The 18,663-nt window shown below is 37.1% G+C and overlaps 1 protein-coding gene across 5 annotated transcripts in view; it reads right to left on the bottom strand.

The window, feature by feature from the left end:
* Nucleotides 1-10,699: 10,699 nt before the first annotated feature.
* Nucleotides 10,700-18,663, bottom strand: part of GRM5 (glutamate metabotropic receptor 5) — a 241,633-nt gene continuing 233,669 nt past the window's right edge. For all 5 annotated transcript variants that reach the window (XM_017819715.1, XM_017819716.1, XM_017819717.1 and 2 more), the window contains one exon: nt 10,700-18,374. In XM_017819715.1, the coding sequence (XP_017675204.1) occupies nt 17,552-18,374 (823 nt within the window). In that variant the 3' untranslated portion in view covers nt 10,700-17,551. The remainder of the gene's footprint in view (nt 18,375-18,663) is intronic.

Below are 18,663 nucleotides of genomic sequence, written 5' to 3'. Positions count from 1 at the left end.
TTGTTGCAGTCAGAAAGTTAGATCACATGATCAGATAATCTTAAGTGGCCTTAAAATGTTGGATGCTATGTCAGGTTGCCTGTAACAGGGAATGGTAAATCAATAGCCATAGTTATATTCTCAAGCATGTTTTGTTCTTATAAAAGGGTTTTTGTCATTCAGAATGTTATCCAAAAATCTTTCTAATATCTTGTAGGACAGTAAATACATGGTCATCACATATTTGGAAATGAAGACAAGAAGATTTAGGATTTTGAAGTTTCCCTGAAGCTGTTATTTTTGTGCAGAGGATTGATCACTTACTGTTGATTTTGTCACAGAATTAATTTCATGAAGTTAGCAATCCATATGATGGACTGATGCTTATATACCTGGTCCTGCCAAACCCAAGTGCTTTTGCATAACTTTCAACAAGTAAAAGTATCCAAAAATCTGTGTTCATGGAAATGTGCCTTCTAAAGTATCAAGTTGGAGGGCTTTCCAAACTGCTTTGCTTTCATTAATCTGTGGCTTCCAAGAATATGTCACTATTGTTCCTTGCTATTGATTATGTTTGATTTACAATCTCGGTGAAACATATTTAACCCAGGAGAACATGCTCCTCATCCCTATTCCTTTAATTTAAACCACCAAACATTTACATTGCTGATTCTCCTAACACCTATGAATTACTTTATGACCTCATATACTGTGCAGGATGACCACAAATTTTCAGTTGGTTTTTTAATTACTTCTTATCTCCTCATTTGTAAATGAGATATTAAGTAAACAATAGCCATCTGACATCTCTCCACTAGATTTCCTCTTCTGAATAATTTTGATGACTATTGTGGAAATTATTAGTTGCCTAGTAGCTGAAATGAAGAATTGCATTCTGTTTAATGGTAGGAAAAAACAATCAAAACAAGAAACCTGCTATAAATGTTTTCTTGTTTAATGGACAAAATCAACTCTCTCTGCTATAGAGAAGTATTACATTCATGACATAAAGAAACACTTCTTAGATGGAAGGCATTAATTTCAATGAAACAGAAAAAATATGGAATAATTGAGCCTTCAAGATGGCTTGAACCTCAACTAGCATACTTTGTTATCAAAACCAGATGAATTTCACACAACAAATGTGACTGTTGCTGGAAAATATATTGTAAGTTAATATTTTATCATAATTAATAGATACAATTTTTGAACACTAACTTTTAGAAAATTTCCTGGCAAGTCTACATGTGGTGACATAAATAAAATATGTATGTAAGCCAGAATGTTCTCCTTGTTTTGTGGATCACAATGTGTTCTCCAAAGCTAAGAAAATCAGTGTCTGTATCTGACGTGGCAGGAATTGTGATGGGGTGCATAGATTGCCTGGTGTTCATATACAAACTTCTGGAAATTCTGAAAAATGCAAAGGCAGTTAAATAGTGTTCCTTCAATATATCTGTTAGTTTTAATATCCATTATTATTAGAGCTCGGGGCTTACCCATGCTATTTGTCAAAACATAATTGTTTTTGAAGGTGAAAGTGATAGTACACATGCAAAACAGCAGATGGAGGTAGTAAGATGTGAGATACCACATTGTCATGGAGGAATTTATGCATTTCTGTTGTTCCAGGGAAAAGACATGACATGGAGAAATCTTCGGCTGAAAATTTTTTGATTGTTCATTTTGTGCAGATTTTTTGGATTATTGTCTTTAAAACTGAAAATGGAGTAGATTAGAGAACAGTCTAGTTCTTGATAAAGTATTTGTGGTTGTGATTAGGATAGAAGCTCAGTATTGGTGTTCAGGCATCTTGTTTTATTAAATGAGGGAGAATTTCCTTCAGATGAACCCATGTGGATGCAGAAAAGGCAACAAATTTCCAAAATGTTTACAAATCAACTTTCAAAGCTACTAAGATATCAGTGTTTGTTGCTGCTAATGGGAAACAGATCCCCACCTTATTTTAAAGAGCTTATCTCCTGATTTGGGTCTGCAGGTCTTGGTATCATCACTACTGCACCTGCAGTGAGGTGCAGATACATCTGCCCTAGATATAGACCACGTGGGGTATTTTCAATACCAAATGAGTTGTGGTGCTGAAAACAATGACATAAGCTGATGTCTAACTGTTTGCTAAGGTCACAGGTACCTCTGATGAACTGCTACCAGTCCCTGGGCTGGTGGTTTAAAGCTTTCTCAGATACAGCAACACCTCAATGCTATGAGCAGCGTGGAGCCTTAGTGCTAAATGCAGACCTGCTTCACAACAGTGGATGTACCACTTCCCCAGAGTGAGCTTTCTATTTCTCCTCCCGACTTTCCTATTTAGGTTTTAGTCTTTTCGGCCAAGCTGTCTTAAAAGAAGTGAAAGCCAAGTTAGCTTTCACTAGAGTTGTTAACAAAATTGAGCTCCCTTCCACCTCTATCACCCAGCTGGTGTAAATCAATACAGTTCTGGTGAATTCAGTGGTACTTTATGGCAGTTGCTCTAGTTACAAACTCAATCCAGTATCTCCCTGAGATACTGTTATGGAGGAGAACAAACAATATCAACAAAACAAAACTGCCTGTATTAGCAGCTATGTGAAGAACTATGGTGTAATGTCCTTTGTTAGACTGGCCTTACTGAATTTTTTTCCCATGTACCAGAGAGGTAAGCTAAACAGGTTCCAGTGGCACTTGCTATTTGATCATTGCAGAGGCTTAAGTAACAGTTTTAGACAAGAAGGAAAGAAAAGGCTCCCTGAATGCTAAATAGCTCTGTGTGGTTCGCCACCCACCCACTCTGCTGAAACATGGTCCATTAACTCGGCATGACTTGCGCAATTTGAAAAGGGCACCAGTTTGTACAGCAGTCTACATCTGCCAGTAATAACTTCATAGATGCGGGGCAAAAAAAAAAATGGCACAATATGATGTTATGCAGAAGTGCTTCTAAGTCATTCTGACAAAAGACACCTAGCAGTGTCTTCTGAGGTAAATAATTTTTAGCATGATAGAAATGAAGGACAATGTACAAAGTTTTTAAAAGTTCAGTTTTTATTATTTCCAGTACAAAAAACAACCACAGTAGGTAAAAGGAGATGAAAAGGAGACATCATAGCTGCTGATCAGGATATAGTCTTTTCGGCCGAACTTTAGCTGTATTCCTTTGCAAAGTTTAAATGACCAGCTCCAGAAATGCGTAATGGGAAAAAAACCAGCTCCTTTAGTGGGGCATTCGGTGATAATTTCTAGCTGACCACATGCAACCAAAAAGAGCCGAAGTGTTATTGGTTTATTTGGGTTAGAGAAGATAAATTGTGTTGCCTAGAGTTTGGGATTAATTCAATTCTTTGTTCTGCATAGACTTTGTAGAGGATTTGAAGAAAATCACACTATTGTATCTCATTACAGATTTGATTCATAGAATCATAGAATCAACTAGGTTGGAAAAGACCTCTGAGATCATCAAGTCCAACCCTTGATCCAACACCACAGTGGTTACTAGACCATGGCATTAAGTGCCACATTCAGTTTCATCTTAAAAAACTCCAGGGATGGTGAATCCACCACCTCCCTGGGCAGCCCATTCCAATGTCTAGATTACTCTGTATTTTACCATAAAAAAATTTCTTCCTAATATCCAACCTAAATCTCCCCTGGCAGAGCTTAAGACCATGCCCTCTTGTCCTACTGCTGGTTGCCAGGGAGAAGAGACTGATGCTCACCTGGCTACAACAATTCAAATACAGAGAGGAGTTGCTGAAGCTAATGAGACAAATAGTAGGGTATAAAATTATTTGAATCCTGAATGGAGTTGTGCTAAGGAAGTAGGGTGGATGAGAGGGTTTCAGACCTTTTAAGATGACCATTAAATCCTCCTTATAACTGAACAAGACTCTTTCTTTTCACAAGTCATAAAGATAATTATCTAAATGTCACTGTGTTATGAGCGGTGGTTCACAGCATGTGTTTGGGATCAGCCTTAAATTATCCACCATGGATTGACCTCAGATTACTGCACTGCATAAGGCACTATCACTGCCTTGTCTTCACTTGGATTTTGCAATGTAAACTATAGGAGTGCAAAACAAAATTTTATTATCATTTTTAAAAGTGGCAAAACAGCTAATGGAACTAGAAAAGCAGAAGTTACATATCACATAATAGTCATAGTTTTTCCCCATGTTTTGATCTCTTTTACAGTGGAACAAAAATCTGTTCCTTTTAGCAGACTCATTGATTTGGAACTTGGTTCCTCTTTGTCAACTTATTTAAAGAGAGACAGGTTTGTTTGTTTGTTTGTTTTTTATTTTTTTTGTTTTGTTTTGTTTTCTTTTAGTTAAAGTGAATGCTAGGAAGAAAGGAATTTGGTTGAAGAAAGGGATTTGGTTTTCTGGTTTTTTGGAGAGGTTGACATGTACCACAGCTTGCTGAGTTACCATATTTTGGCTGATGCATAACACACTATGCACCTGCTTTAAGCTTTAAGTTCAGGGAATAATGTTTGGAAGAGTACATTTTACCACACAGTTGATTCAGGAACTCTGTGTATGGATTCCAATGATGAGGAGATCTCACAAAGAAATGAGCTAAACCCCATTATCTTTTCTGTCTTTATGACTGAGGCATACTTTTAGTAAGACAAAAATATTAAAATTGTACTAAAACAAGCAAATTGTCCTTTTAAAACTTCTACTACGTTGTCATTAGGGATCCATTTTTTGTGTTTCTCTACTCATACAAATATATATATTACAAAAAGAGATTCAGAGAGTATTGTTACAATTAGTCACTGAAAATGCCAAACTGTTGCTATAGGTAATATCATGGTGGCTTTGAATATCAGAAACCTTATTGTTATCTGTCAAGTCTAAATTTACAACTAACAAACTGAAATGTTTGAAGAATGAAACCATGTCAGGCAAACCGTAATTACAGTTGACCTATTCTGTGACTTAGTTTGATGTGTGGGTGCAGGAAAAAACCCAGTCTGGTTTCCTTGTGCAGGTAACCTGCTTCATCTGTCGGGTGCTGTGAAGTGGGAGCGAACTCACTGTTGAAATACAGCATCAGAGGTACCTGTCTGCTCTGGAAGGAAGTTGTAAGGAGAAAAATGAAAACAAAGGGCAACGAACAAAGAGAATATTTTTGCTGCTGTCTTGTGTTAAAATAAGCAAATAAACAAACAACCAAATAAATAAAATAAAACTATTCTAATGTTTGCATAAATTACAACTTTTGAAAATGCAAAGTGCTATGAGAAAGACCAGCCCTTGTTATTTGCTGGAGCCTGCATAAAATACCATCTGACCAGTCATGTACCAAAAACCCTAGTGCAAAAAGCGTATAGTATATAGAAAGAAGTATATGTTTATGATTTAGCCAGTGGCTATTAGGAATTAATAACATGTTTTTAACCCAGCTAAATACCCTCCCAATGCCTGATAGCTCCATTGAAAACATCATCATCATTGAGGAGAATGAAATTTAACTGTTGGACTGACGACTGCAGTTTGATTTCCCAGCAGCTGTAGCAAAACCTCCTTGGAGGCGGGTTTGAATACTGGCTTGGAGCTCTTCCCTCTTTCCCATTGGACAGAAAAAGAGTTAAGACTTGAAATTTGTTAAATTGAGAAAGATTTTGACCAGAGAGTGATCATTCCTTTCATTTTTGATCCAGTTGTGTTGAACACTTTGTTCCACTCTGATTTTTTTCTTTTTTTTAAGTTAGAGTAAGCCCTGAAACAGAGAACATGACTATACCTAGTCTATTCTAGTAAATTTAAGATGAATGGGAACATTTTCTGGCACTGAGGTTGCTTAGCATGATGTAGCCTTTGATTATCCTAGGGAACTTATTCTTCCAGGAAACTAGCTCTGTATTAAAGGTAATTGGTGCAGAATAAACCAGTGTATTAGTCAAGAGGAAGTCCAGCTCTAGTCAGGAGCTGTATTTCTGTTAACACACAATCTGCAGAAAATTATCCCCTTCAGCAGTTACTGACCAGAAACAGTGCCCTTGCTGATGCACGTGGGCTTTTACCAGCTCAACATAGAGAGGATTCAGCAATAAATTTTGGGTTTACTCACTGGTTAAGTAATTCTATGGCTGAATTCCCATTCACTTAATTATAACTGGGAATTGTTTTTCTGGGTTTTTGTTTAAGTGAAAAATGGCAAATACTGGCAGTATTAATGCAAAATTACCAAGGATTGATTAAAATAAAGCAAGTAAAAAGTTTAATTTGAATTCCAATGGAATTCAGGTAGACAACTTTTTGAGGACATTCAAAGTCAAGAAAACAGTAAAAATTATGAAATGTACACGTTGGGAAAACAAGTACTAGTTAACAAAAGATGCTCATTCTCTGGCAAAATTCTGCTATAGAAATATGTTAAAAAACAAGTGCATCAAGTATTACATTGATTACACTGATTACAAGTATCACCCTGAACAGAGCCTCAGACTCTGATCTGTTATACACAGAAGTCTCATTCACACTCATCATCAGTATTTTCAGTGACATTATTCAAGATTGATATTGCTGTAATATGAGTCCCTTTTTTTTACCTTGTTTGGTAAAACATATTTTCCTTCCTTCAGCTGACTGCATGTTCCCTCTCAGCCAGTGTTGACGCACTACTCGTATCTAGCAATCTGTTTTGAAGACAGCTGCTGTCAATGCAGTGTGAGATGATCGAACATCCCCTGTTGGTTATCATGTTTTGTATTTGTTGCCTGTTTGGGGTAGTGAAAGGATAATGAAGAAATTAAAAACTCACTATCCCATGGTCTGTCATCAGCAGATAACCGAGGAATAACAGAGGAAAAGGTAATTCCTATATTTTCAGGTAATCCATCTCAGTAGCGTTGGGCTTTTCTATGGAATCTTATATAATTGCTTTCCTTTCCTTTGGCATTCAGCCTGTTTTAACAAAGCTACAGGCAGAGTTTTGCTGTATGGTACAAGAAATGTGCATCTTTTGGGCTGAATTCAAGCTGTCATTGCCCAGTGAACAATGGGCAATGACACTTTGTTTCTGTGGGTATTTGTAACAGATGTGACTTCTCTGTAGCTGTGTCCCACTATGGATTTTCATCTGCGGTTGAGGGTTTTCATTCACTGAAGACATACATGTTGTATTATAACTGGGCTATTGTTGTGCTTTCCCTAGCCTGAACAGATGCTGTTTTCTGTTGGAGCAGCACTGCAACCAAGAAGCCTGGTATTTTGACCTAATGGAGTCATCATTCCAAGCCTCCCAGCACTATTTATTTGGAAGGTAGCTGGTATAAACTGTAAGTGGTACAAGCCAAGACACTCTGTTATATTGCTTTAAGATGAAGCTTGGTGAAGCCTGTTGTTTGGCTGACCACTCTCTGACATTTGGTATTCACATAAGGGCAGTGCTTGCCAGCCTTGTCTTACCAAAGGAGAATGTGACAAGTCTATGTGTTTTCAACTTTACTGCACTAACTTGATGCCAGATTTTACTATCATGATTATCTAACTGTCTAGCATCTTTCTGGTCATAAATAACAAAGACAAAGACTCAGAAGAGGAAATAGGACAAAATAATATGAAAGGAAATAATGGTATTTCACACAGTTCATAATTGTGCAGGATTTCAGTATGACACTGGCAAGGAAATTCAGTGACCTCGATAACATCATTAGAGTATTCCTTTCCTGCTCTTTAATGCTCTCACATCCACAGTCTATTTTATGTCAGTGTGATACTTCACACTTTTGACTTGTTTACTTTCAAGTGGGCTTCCAGAGTTGTGTTGGCCTTTTAGTTGCTTCCTAATTTCACAGTCTCATGATTTCTCTTCTAGTAATGTCTCACTTCTAATACAGTCTTGAATTTTTGGTTTTGGTGTTCTTTTCCTCATTTGTCTTAGTTAATTTATCTCAATATTCTATATGCTACTTTTGTACTTTCTACATGGATACAGCACATCTGCATTTCATATTTGGCCTCAATGGCATTTTGTTTATAAGTTTGTCATTGACATCTAAATTTGGGGCACCCTGTAGTGTTTGTCTTCTACTTGGAAGCAAATCTTATCCTTCTAGTCTTAGACTGGGATTCTTAGAATTCCATGTCCTCTTGGCATCTTCCTCTCCAGGTTCATCAGTAATGTGTCTATACAGTTAGATAAATGTAAGTCTAAAGTGATTCTTAAGCTGAGATTCAACTGACATCCTTGTTGCTTACACACATGTTTAAGAGTATTCATAATTGAAGCTCTGGAATACCTCAGGAGGGGCTCAGAGCAGAAGGGGATCAGTGGAGGAGAGCCATGTTCTGGGAATTACTCTCATGAGGGCCAAGGGCCACGGACCAGCCCACAGAGTCTATAACACAGCATCAGTCTTGTGACAAGCACTTAAGCCTATTCTTCACCTTAATCAAACAAGCACAAATCTGAAGTGAACATATGTACATGTGAGCATATTTCAAGCATTGGAACAGGCTTCTCTGGATGTGGTGGAATCACCCTCCGGAAATGTTCAAAAAACATATAGATGTGGTGCAAGGGGACAAGGTTTAGTGGTGGACTTGGCAGTGATGGGTTAACATTCGGACTTGATGATCTTAGAGATCTTTTCCAACTTAAACAATTCTGCGATTCTTCACAACATACGTGAGAAAACCCAGGTAAAACTTAACAGTGAAGCTTTTCATTTGCTGATCTTTGCTAAGCGATTAAACGTGGTAAGTTACGTGGAGGTAAGTTTTGAGTCCCAATTAAACAAAATCATACTGAACAAGCATGCTGATTGCTTTGTTTTAACCTAAAAAGTTGACTAAATTGTAAGACAAACAGATAAAGCAGATGGTGGTTTGAAGCTACTTTCCTGAAAAAGTGTAAATAAATCACAAATGTCTCTGTATATGTGAAAGAAAGCTCATCTAAATCTTTTGTCATAATAAATGTCTCATGCACTCCGCTGCAATTTGGTCTTAAACTAATACAATAGGAAAACAATTTTATTAGATAGCCCCCAAACAGACACAAAGGAAGATTGTCAGTTCGTAAAATTCCAGCCCTTTTCCCAATGTTTGTCCCTGCTGAAAGCAGAAGGAGGATGAGAGAAGGAAAAGAGCACCCAGTCCATGTATTAATTCAGCTAAGGAGGGCAATATTGGCAGTAAGGCTTCTCTGGTGTCAGATAGCATTTATGGACCAAATAGGAAAGAAACATCAAGCTCCACACAGGTAGAGAATTTAGACTCCAAACTTTTTCAGAAATTGAGCTTTTGTTTTTCTTACCACTAACTGCCCTGATATTTCTGAAGGCGTATTATGGAACTGAACCCCTTTCCTTTTATAAAAACACTGATTTGTGATTTAATCTGGAATGGGGTTTATCAGTTTATTAGTTTCTGAAGGTCATCATACTGTAGCGATAACAGAAATTCAGCAGAAACACAACTGAGAGGTGGTCATGGAGAATGGAATAAATTAATTTTTCTTGCAAACTGAACAAATCTGATATAGCATTTCAGAGACTGCTTTAAAAATATCCTGCAATGGAAAAAGATGTTGCACATTGTTTTCAAAATCTTTCTCTCCAATATGTAATATGATTGCAATGCTTTTTTTGCTAAAACATTCTTCACCCAAAGCAGTGTATTTCACTGAAACAACTGCTGTGGATTTCTGCACTGGAAGAATTTACTTTGGGATGTAGACTTTTAGGTGGTTTAAAGACATGATGTGAATTCACATTGTTTTTAGCTGAAGATGAGCACTTCACCTACCATTGTGTTATAAATTATTCCCCTTAATTTGTCAACAACAAATAAACCAATTCAGCAGTCTTTCTAGAAATGTGTTTAGAAGATAATGTATATGATAATCTTTTATCTGAGTGCTGCAGTTGACATACTGCTTTTCACTGCATGCAATGCAATTATTCCAAATTCATGGCAGTCTATGTAAGAATATTAAGACTATTCCAAATCCCAGATTTTGGAATGGGATGGAGAGAATTTCCAAACAAGAAAATTAGTGGGGTTTGTTTTATTTTGTTTTGTTTTGTTCTTTTCCTGTGCATGTGTGTGTTTTCTCGTTTGTTTGATTTTGTTTTTTTGCTGTTTTTGTTTTGGTGGGGTTTTTTGGTTGTTTTTTTGGTTGTCTTTTTTGGATGAGGGAGATTTTGTTTGTTTGTGAGGTTTTTTTTCCATCTAGTGCGGAAAGTAAAGCAAAATCTATTGACTGGAAACAGAATGTAGGCAGACTTGAGATAAGGCATTGATTCCTAGAGGTTACAATGGCAGAGCACTAGAAACCAGTTATTCAAGGATATAGAAAATTTTCTCAGATTTTTTTTTTTTGCAATTCAAGATCAGATGAGAACCTATAATGATAGGAGTAAAGTGCTTTTCTACAATATCTATAAAAAGAATGTTTTGGTATATGAATTCTCAGTTGAACAGCTTTGTTTTCTCTTGTTAAAGACTAGATTATTATACTATCTCCTCTCAACCTGAAAATCCATATACGCCTCATCCATGAGATTGTGTTTGCTTCAAAAGAGAAAGATCAAATTATACTAGGGGGATATGTAACCATGATATCATTAGTGTTACATTAATCCTTTAAAATAATAGAGAGAGAGAAAGATTATAATTGAAGAGTTTGTGTATAGGCACACCTGGTTTGCAGAAAAACACACTGAAAATATAGCTGTAAGTATGTCAGAGAAAAAGAAGTCCAATTTTCAGTCATATCACAGATTTTTTTTTAATACTGTTCAAAAACACCAACTATAACATGATGTAGACAATTGAGAAACAAGCAAGTGTATTCTTAAATGTTAAAATAAATTACATTTGTACAGGTAGAAAGCAAAATCAAAGCTGATAAAAATGTTAAATTTTATGAAAATCATTTTCAGTTCACATCAAAATAATAACTTTACATTCTCTATTTTTAATAGTATAAGCAGCAACAACATAAAAAAGAACAAATGCTCACAGAATGTTTGAAACCGGTTCTTCATAAGTTATTAGCAAATTAAAAAAAAAATAATTACAAGCACTTATAGCCCACACAGATCTTTTGGAATTGGCACCGTCTCTCTAAAACATCTATATTCTATATAGATTTCTAATTACAAATACCACCAGCAGCTGCCATATAATCCTATTATTACATGTAATATACATAGTATATTTGTTCCCATTTGGCAGATCAGAGTGACTTAATGATTGTTATTTGTTAGTACTGTCATTACTCAGATAAGACAAAACCAGTCATATATACCAATTAATCACTCAGATGAATTTTTTACTTACCTTTATGTTTCACTGGTTTGTATCTCTTTTCCTTTTCACAGTATACAATTGTAAGTGGCAATTGCAGAGGTTTGAATAGAGGATATAATAATAAACCACTGCAAAAAAGTGAATTTGGGTGACTCAACTGAAGTTTTTACCAAGTGAAGTGCCCAATGGAATGGGTAGCAGATGAATGATTTTCTTGTTCATGAAGAATATTGACTTCTTTTTATGAGCTTCATGAAACTGCCAGAAAACTGTGACCTGTTTCTTGCCTTTGGACATGTTCTCTCACATCCTTTAATATATATGTTAAGTTAGAGTATGATTTTCCCATTGGGGTACCAGATAGAGTAGCAATGATAAAGAAGTATAGTAGGAAGGTACTATTCGCCAAGCTTAGTTCCAGGAATGAACCTAATAAAATCCATCTGCTGTTTGATTCAAAAGAAAGTGGGAAGAACATCCTCTCATTATCATTCTCTGCAGAGCAAGTAGCCAAAATCTAGACTTCATTGGCTACTATCAAACTTTGATTTCCTTTACATGGATGTTCATCTGAAGTGAGTCCATTGACCTCAATAGATTAGGAACCAATGCCAGCAAAGGACTTCAGCCCTTAGTTATACAGTGTAATACATAATTTTTTGGCTCTAGTGTGGGAGTCAAAACACTTTGTTAAATGTCTAACCTTGCTATGGAGTTTTTGAGGAGAGCTAGGTGCCCATAAAAACAACACAACAAGGAAAGAGATGCCCAGGATTATCCTACTTGAGTCAATATGGAAATGCAATGAGCAGAAAACGCTAATTTTCCATTGGGACCAATTTTTGGACACTGCTATACTTTTTGTTTTAAAGATGAGTTTCCTTTGTATAAGATGGCTGGAGGAAAATGAAATGGGTCCCTTTTTCTGCAGTCTCAGAGAACCCCAAGTTTAATTCCTTCACCTATCCAAGAAGACTCAGTCTCTCCTTTCCATTAAAGGGTATAAGAACACCAGGTGGAAGACAAGATGATTGCAGACACAGAGTTATGTAAGGGCACATCCTCCCCTCCTGTCACTAAAACACTGTTCAGGGAAGCATTTAACATTTTTTCTAGTCAATACATAACACAGACAAAAGGTTGTCTCCACTTCTTTGGAGATAAAATACTCATCTGGTCTCTGTTCCAGAAATTTTTAAAGAATTTTATATTAAATGATCATATATGATCTTTAATTATACCAAGTGTATGTCCTATCAGGTTGCACAGTAGCTGTTCCTTTTCTAATGCAAGGCTCTTGAGTTTTTTTCTGTTCTGTAAAATGACCTTAGTGAGATGAACAGGGAATATCTCAAAACTGAGTCATTAGAGCACTTTCCAGCCAGGAGGAACATTTCATCACCTCTGGCAGTGGTAGGGCCTGAATTCAGGTCACTTGCCTTCTGCCTGACTATTCTAACCTTAAAGGTGTCATGAAAACAGCAGCATAACCAGACCCATAACCTTAAAACAAAGGAAGATTTCTACTTCATTTTGTAGGGAGTACGATCCTGATGTCTAAGTACTGTGCATTCTGTGTACTCACTCATGGGATATACAGGGACTTAACCAAGGAACCACTGTTTTCTGCATTCCTGAGGGATTTTAGCATGAATTATGTACAAAGATTCTTAGATGTGTGAAGATGAGGGTACTTCTAAGCATACGCAGACATACAGTGCTTGGTGCCTGAGTAAGGTGGCAGTTGAATAGTGGTTTTAAAGTTGAGTTTTAAATGTAGGTATTAAGTTCTAATGAAATCCTATCTTTAGGCCCCAAACTCCTTTTTTTTTTAGAGTTAACCCTGACACTGGTCTCCAATACACTAAAAAAGTCATGGTCACATTATTAATCCTGAGCATAGTGCTCTGATTGCCCTAAGGAACTGACTTTTTTGCGTGCTGTCTGTTTCTGTCATCTTTTTTCCTCTCACTTCGTAAATGATGCATTAAGCAGAATAGCAAGGTTGCACACTTTCCTTTACAGAGCTTACACCCAGATCTATGCTGTTTTTCAGTTTTGGTCTCACACACTCTAATGAATACATTCCCAGGGGAACTCTGCTATTATCCAGAGCCAGAATCATGGATTGGCCTTCCTGTTTGCTCTCTTTGGAGATCTTATTCTCCAGTTTTGATAAAAACTTTTCCTTTCGCAAACACAGCAACTGAATAAACATCCAAGCAAACTAACACAACTTTTTTTTTTGCTTTTAAATCTTTTAACGGTTACTTTTTAATTAGCATTTAGCTTCTAACTCACTTTTGTAGCTGGGAATCAATGGAAGAACCCAGGACCTTGTGATCAGCTAGGCTCCTATGAAACATCAGCAAGTTGTGGACTGTGGTCTAAAAATATGTGGTCTAAAGTATCTGTATAAGACTAGGCACCAAATGTTCAGATAGAAGTACAAGGAAGCACATCTCCAAAGTCATGCAATTATTCTTCAGACCCAATTTAAAAATACAGTTCTTCTTCTTCAGTATTGCAAAGATTTTTTTTTCCCAACTGGGCTGCCAGAGTGATTCACTTTATTTCAAAAGCACAGATCCAGAGGTGGTTACACCTTCAGTCTTCAGGGTTGGCCTCAAGCATAAAAGAAATAAATGATTTTTTGAGGTCCCTGTGGTCAAGAATGACAACTCCTTTAAAGTTTCAACTCCTTTAATTCCCTTTCTGGCAGCAGCACTAAATTGGAAGGCAAATTCAAGCCATTCTGTTGGTACTTGCACATTCTTTAGTTAGAATGGAAAGTATTTGTGATTGTAACTTTTGCATTTATGCCTGAAAGACCCTGCCATTATATCTTGATGTCCTAAACAGAGACCAGCATAAAAACAGCATAATGAAATCCTGATGTCTATCATTCATAATTTTCTTTTCCCTTATGTCAAACCCACTGACTTCTCTCAAAGAACTTTCCAGTCTTGCCAATCTCCCTCTGGGCTCCTTTGAATTATTACTACAGGCATTACACCTTTGCCACCTTCTTTTCCAAAATCCCTTTTCTCCTTTTGTTGAAATCCAAACACCTCATAGAAGGTGACATTGGTGTATTCCAGGTTGTACAATTAGATTTATTCTACCTTATTTAAATGCCACTAAGGCTGTTCTATTTTTCATTAAAAATAGACTGACTTCAAGAGGGTACAATCTCAACGAAGTCCATCCATGGTTCCTTGTGCAACTAAAATTTCTACTGTGGTTGATAGATATGCAAAAGATACATGACTACTCTCAAAATGAGAGTGAATAAAATGTTTAAAATTTGGGTTCTGTAGCATTAGGGTTTTAGTCCTTTAAAACATGCATTCAGGTGTTAGATTGAGGGATGTGTTTGTTTGGCAGCACATGGTGCATCTGTATACCTATATCATCTTGGCAATATGTACAAAAGTTGTCAGGAAGCTCTGAGCAATAAGTATGGCCAGGATGGTTCAGAATTGCAGTTTCGAAGCAGAAGAGGTATATTTATGCTGAGTTTGACAGTTTCTATTTCTTACTCCTTTTTATTAATCTTGTATTTAAGAAAAGCGTTCTTTGTCTGTATAATCCTTATTTCCACTGCTGATTATTTCATGGTGCAGTGAAACCCACTGATTTGAGCAGGAAAACATTAATATTAATTGTCCACCACTATAAAAAGAGACTACATAAATGGGGACCTAAAATACTAGGGAAAGATCAAGATGGAGAATGTTCTTGTAAGGACATTGGTCTACAGTTTAAAGTATAAGAGAACAGGTAGGAATAGAATCCATTTAAAATTAACATTAACTATCTCAGTACACTCTGTTTATATCAAAACAATATTGCACTCATGGGAGACATATATTATTATATAAATCTTCCACGAACAACAATTAAGTGGTCTAGTCTCCCTAAATGAGAATTTAGGTTGTAACCAGTGACAGAAGATTCTTTCTCATAAAGACATGGGCAGCTAGGGGATGATGAGACATGCTAGTACTGTGAACCAAGAGGGCAGAACTGAGCTCTAGTTGGGAAACCATACAGCTGCACAGAACTGAGTCTGTGCTAAGCTGTCATGTGAGGAGGCAAAAGCTACATATAAGCAACAAGGGCCTACAGTCATGACTAAGCATATCAATTTGCCTTCTGGAGTAGAGCTGTTTCATGACCTGCCTGTTTATGCTATAGGCATAGCTAGTAAACAACTGTACCTGGCAAAATAAGCATGCCCAGACTGAAACTGGATAACACTGTCTTGCTCAGGATGCACAGCGTCACTGAGTATCTCTCTGAGGTGCTGGTTTGGATTCAGTTATCTATTACTTTTCTATTTTAAATGTTGTTGGGCAGTAAATTGGAGTACAGCACATAATAGTGAAACAAGCATCCCAAAGGAATAGAAAATGATCTTTGCTAAAGTATGTGAATGTGCTTTCATGTTTTGCTTGTTTGATCAAATATTTATTATTTTGGGCATGGGGGAGGAAAAGGAGGTATGAATTTTGATTACAAAATATTCATTATCTTTGAAGAAATAAGATCTAAAAGGTTTTGAAAATGAAGCATAGCAGCCTTATTTCAAGGCTCCCTTCCTTGAAGCTGTCTTCTGTATAAGGCTACATCAATTCAACTTTGAATTGAAGTACATCACGCACCACTTCGTACTACCCTTGAATAAAATAAAACAAACTCATAAAAGTTTGGCACCTGAGGACAGCTATGTCATGAAGAAGAGAGCCAATACAGTGTGCGTTTAGGGTCCGACTTAAAAGTTCTATGTAACTATACCTATCAAAAATTATTTAGCTACTATTCAAACTTTTAAAACTCTTCCCTGCCTGTATTAAAAAAGTGCTGTGACAGTATGAAGTGCACTAAACTGTACTACCTTGATATAGGAAAAAAATATGAGGAATCCCCTTGCTTATTCTGTGAGTTGTTAAGAAACAAAGACTGTTCATTCATATCTCATTAGCTCTTCTCTGTTTCAACCTTTACTCTGTATTGCTTTGAAAGTACATTTTTTGTCACAGTTCATAGCTGCAATGTATCAGCAGCTAAATAAAGTTCAAAATTTTTGCTTATTAAAGAGTAGCTAAATCACCTCTAAGCAGACTTTGACATGGGTCTTTTTTTCCCTATATATATTAATTGTGATTACGACAACCTTTCCACTGACAGTAAGCATTCATCATAATCCAAATTGGTCTCCTAGAATTCTGTCATTCAAAGTATGGAGAAAATCCTTAGAGTGTTAACTGTTCCTTACAAGCAAAGATTATGGGAATCCGAATAAGTATTTTAACTGGTAGTGTTAGCATAAGAACATCCGTAAAAATGTATTAGTTTCAGTAGGGAGTGCAGCTATAATATAGCTCAGTAGTGCTGCTAGAAAGAGAATATTCATCTCAACAACTTGCCCTGATAAGGGAATTACAAAACAGTACTCCAGAAAATATTTTTTGCTACTTCATTATTAGTTGGCAACATGGTGAAATAGTCAGGAAATCTTCCTTGGGTTTTGTTGTTGTGAAGGTGAATCCAATGTTAACAAATTGAATTTTTGATACCGATAGAAGAGAATTTCATAAACAAATGTGTAGGTAGAGAAGTCACTTGTAAAGCCCTCCACATTGCAGTCACTCACTGCAGAGCCTCAGCTTAGTGTTATCCAAGTGTAAGGTATCACGGACACAATATTCTTCAGCAAAAAGTTTCATAGTTATTGAACATACATTACTACTTGTTGAGATCTTCATAGAAAAAAAAAAGAAAGAAAGCTTGACAGGTTGGTCCCAGATTTGAGTCTGTTAGAAAATGTACATTCAATGTTTGGTCTTCTATTCTTGATAAAAGATCAAGGTTGACTTCTGGGTAAGGAATCTGAGTAAACAAACAAACCATTGTACAGTTGTTTACAATCTAGTTTCCCTCCCACCCTGCCCCATATATTGTACACACAGTTCATTGTAATACTAAAGCAAAGCACTTGGTATGTAACTGGATTAACAGACTCCTTATAAGCCCTCAAAAGTAGATTCAGTGTTTCTGAAAAGCCCATGTTTTTTTAAGGCCACGATAATCTGCCACAAGTCATTTTGTCTTTAAATTAGCATAATTAATCTGGTGTTTCCACTCCTCAAATAATTCTTCTTCTTCCCCTCCGTTCCTCACAAGATGACCCAATGCCTCTCACTCTATCTGCGTAAACACTGGAGGTCTTGAAGGCTTGGCTATTCCCTCACTACTTCCTTGTAGCTGTTGAGATTCAATGTTGTGTTGAACTACATTCACAGCGAAGAAGAACTTTGAGTATAATCTCTGATGAGGAGTGTGTCATATTTGGGAGAGGATGGGATACAGAGAGCTGATTCGGAAACTGGAGAGCTGGGAGATGCACTTCCAGAATCAACGGAGTCTCTAAAAGGAGAAGGAGGAGTTAAAGCTACCAACTCCTCCAGGTCTTGCTTGGCTGATGGTGTCTCTGAAGTGCCTTCTTTGACACTGTCATTTGAAGGTTTCCTACCAGACTGTGAAGCGCCATTGACTTCAATGGCAGGAAGTGGTTGGATCTCTGCAAGCGTGGTCATTGTTGTAGGGAGCTGGATTTCACGTGGAATCAGGTATGAAGAGCAGAGAGGAGCAGCCACCATTGTCCCTGGAGTAGCTGTTGAAAGCATCATAGAGTTCAGCTCACTGATATTGGCTGTAAAACGAGTAACCACACTACTGATCTGCTCCATGAGGGAGCCTTGAGAGGAGCTACTTCGCTGAGGAGGTTCTGACTGGAAGGTAGGGACATCGTCTTCTGTTCGGCTAACGGAGGCAGTTCTGTGGCTCAAAGTGCTGATAGGTGAGGGAGTCTGTGGTCGGTACTGAGCTGGGTATTGCTCTTCGGCTTCTGAAACGTCGTAAAGTGTTTTGGCACTAGCCTCAGGAAATGTAGCGCTGCTACTGGGTCGGCTACTATCTGTGCTTTTAGAAAAAGGCTTGATCACTGCAGTTTGGTTGGGGTTCTCTTTTTTGTTGATATGGACTGACAACCGCTGCCAAAGGTGTGCTCCTCGGCTGCTTTTCTCATTCTGGGCCCAGGAAACTGATTTCCCATTAGAGCTGTAAACAGAAATAAGATGATAACTTGCATCAAAGTTAAAAATATAATCACTGTACCTATACCATGGGTATATTGTATCTCAGAGGTTATATTCATCATGAAGTCGACTGCAATTTCATCTATATCTATATCTATCAATTGCAATATATTTATATCTATAATTTATACTTATATGTCCCAGGACAACAAGCAGAGTGCCAGCTCATTTCACAGGCCATTTGTGCGTCCAACCATGATCTGTTCTGTGCTAGTTCATGGCCACTGCTGACCCCTCTGCTGTGGCCCTTG

This window comes from Lepidothrix coronata, unplaced genomic scaffold (assembly GCF_001604755.1).
Source record: "Lepidothrix coronata isolate B3197 unplaced genomic scaffold, Lepidothrix_coronata-1.0 Scaffold76, whole genome shotgun sequence".
Lineage (NCBI taxonomy): Eukaryota > Metazoa > Chordata > Aves > Passeriformes > Pipridae > Lepidothrix > Lepidothrix coronata.
Note: the sequence above shows the minus strand (reverse complement) of the source record. Positions and strands in the feature narration are given on the sequence as shown.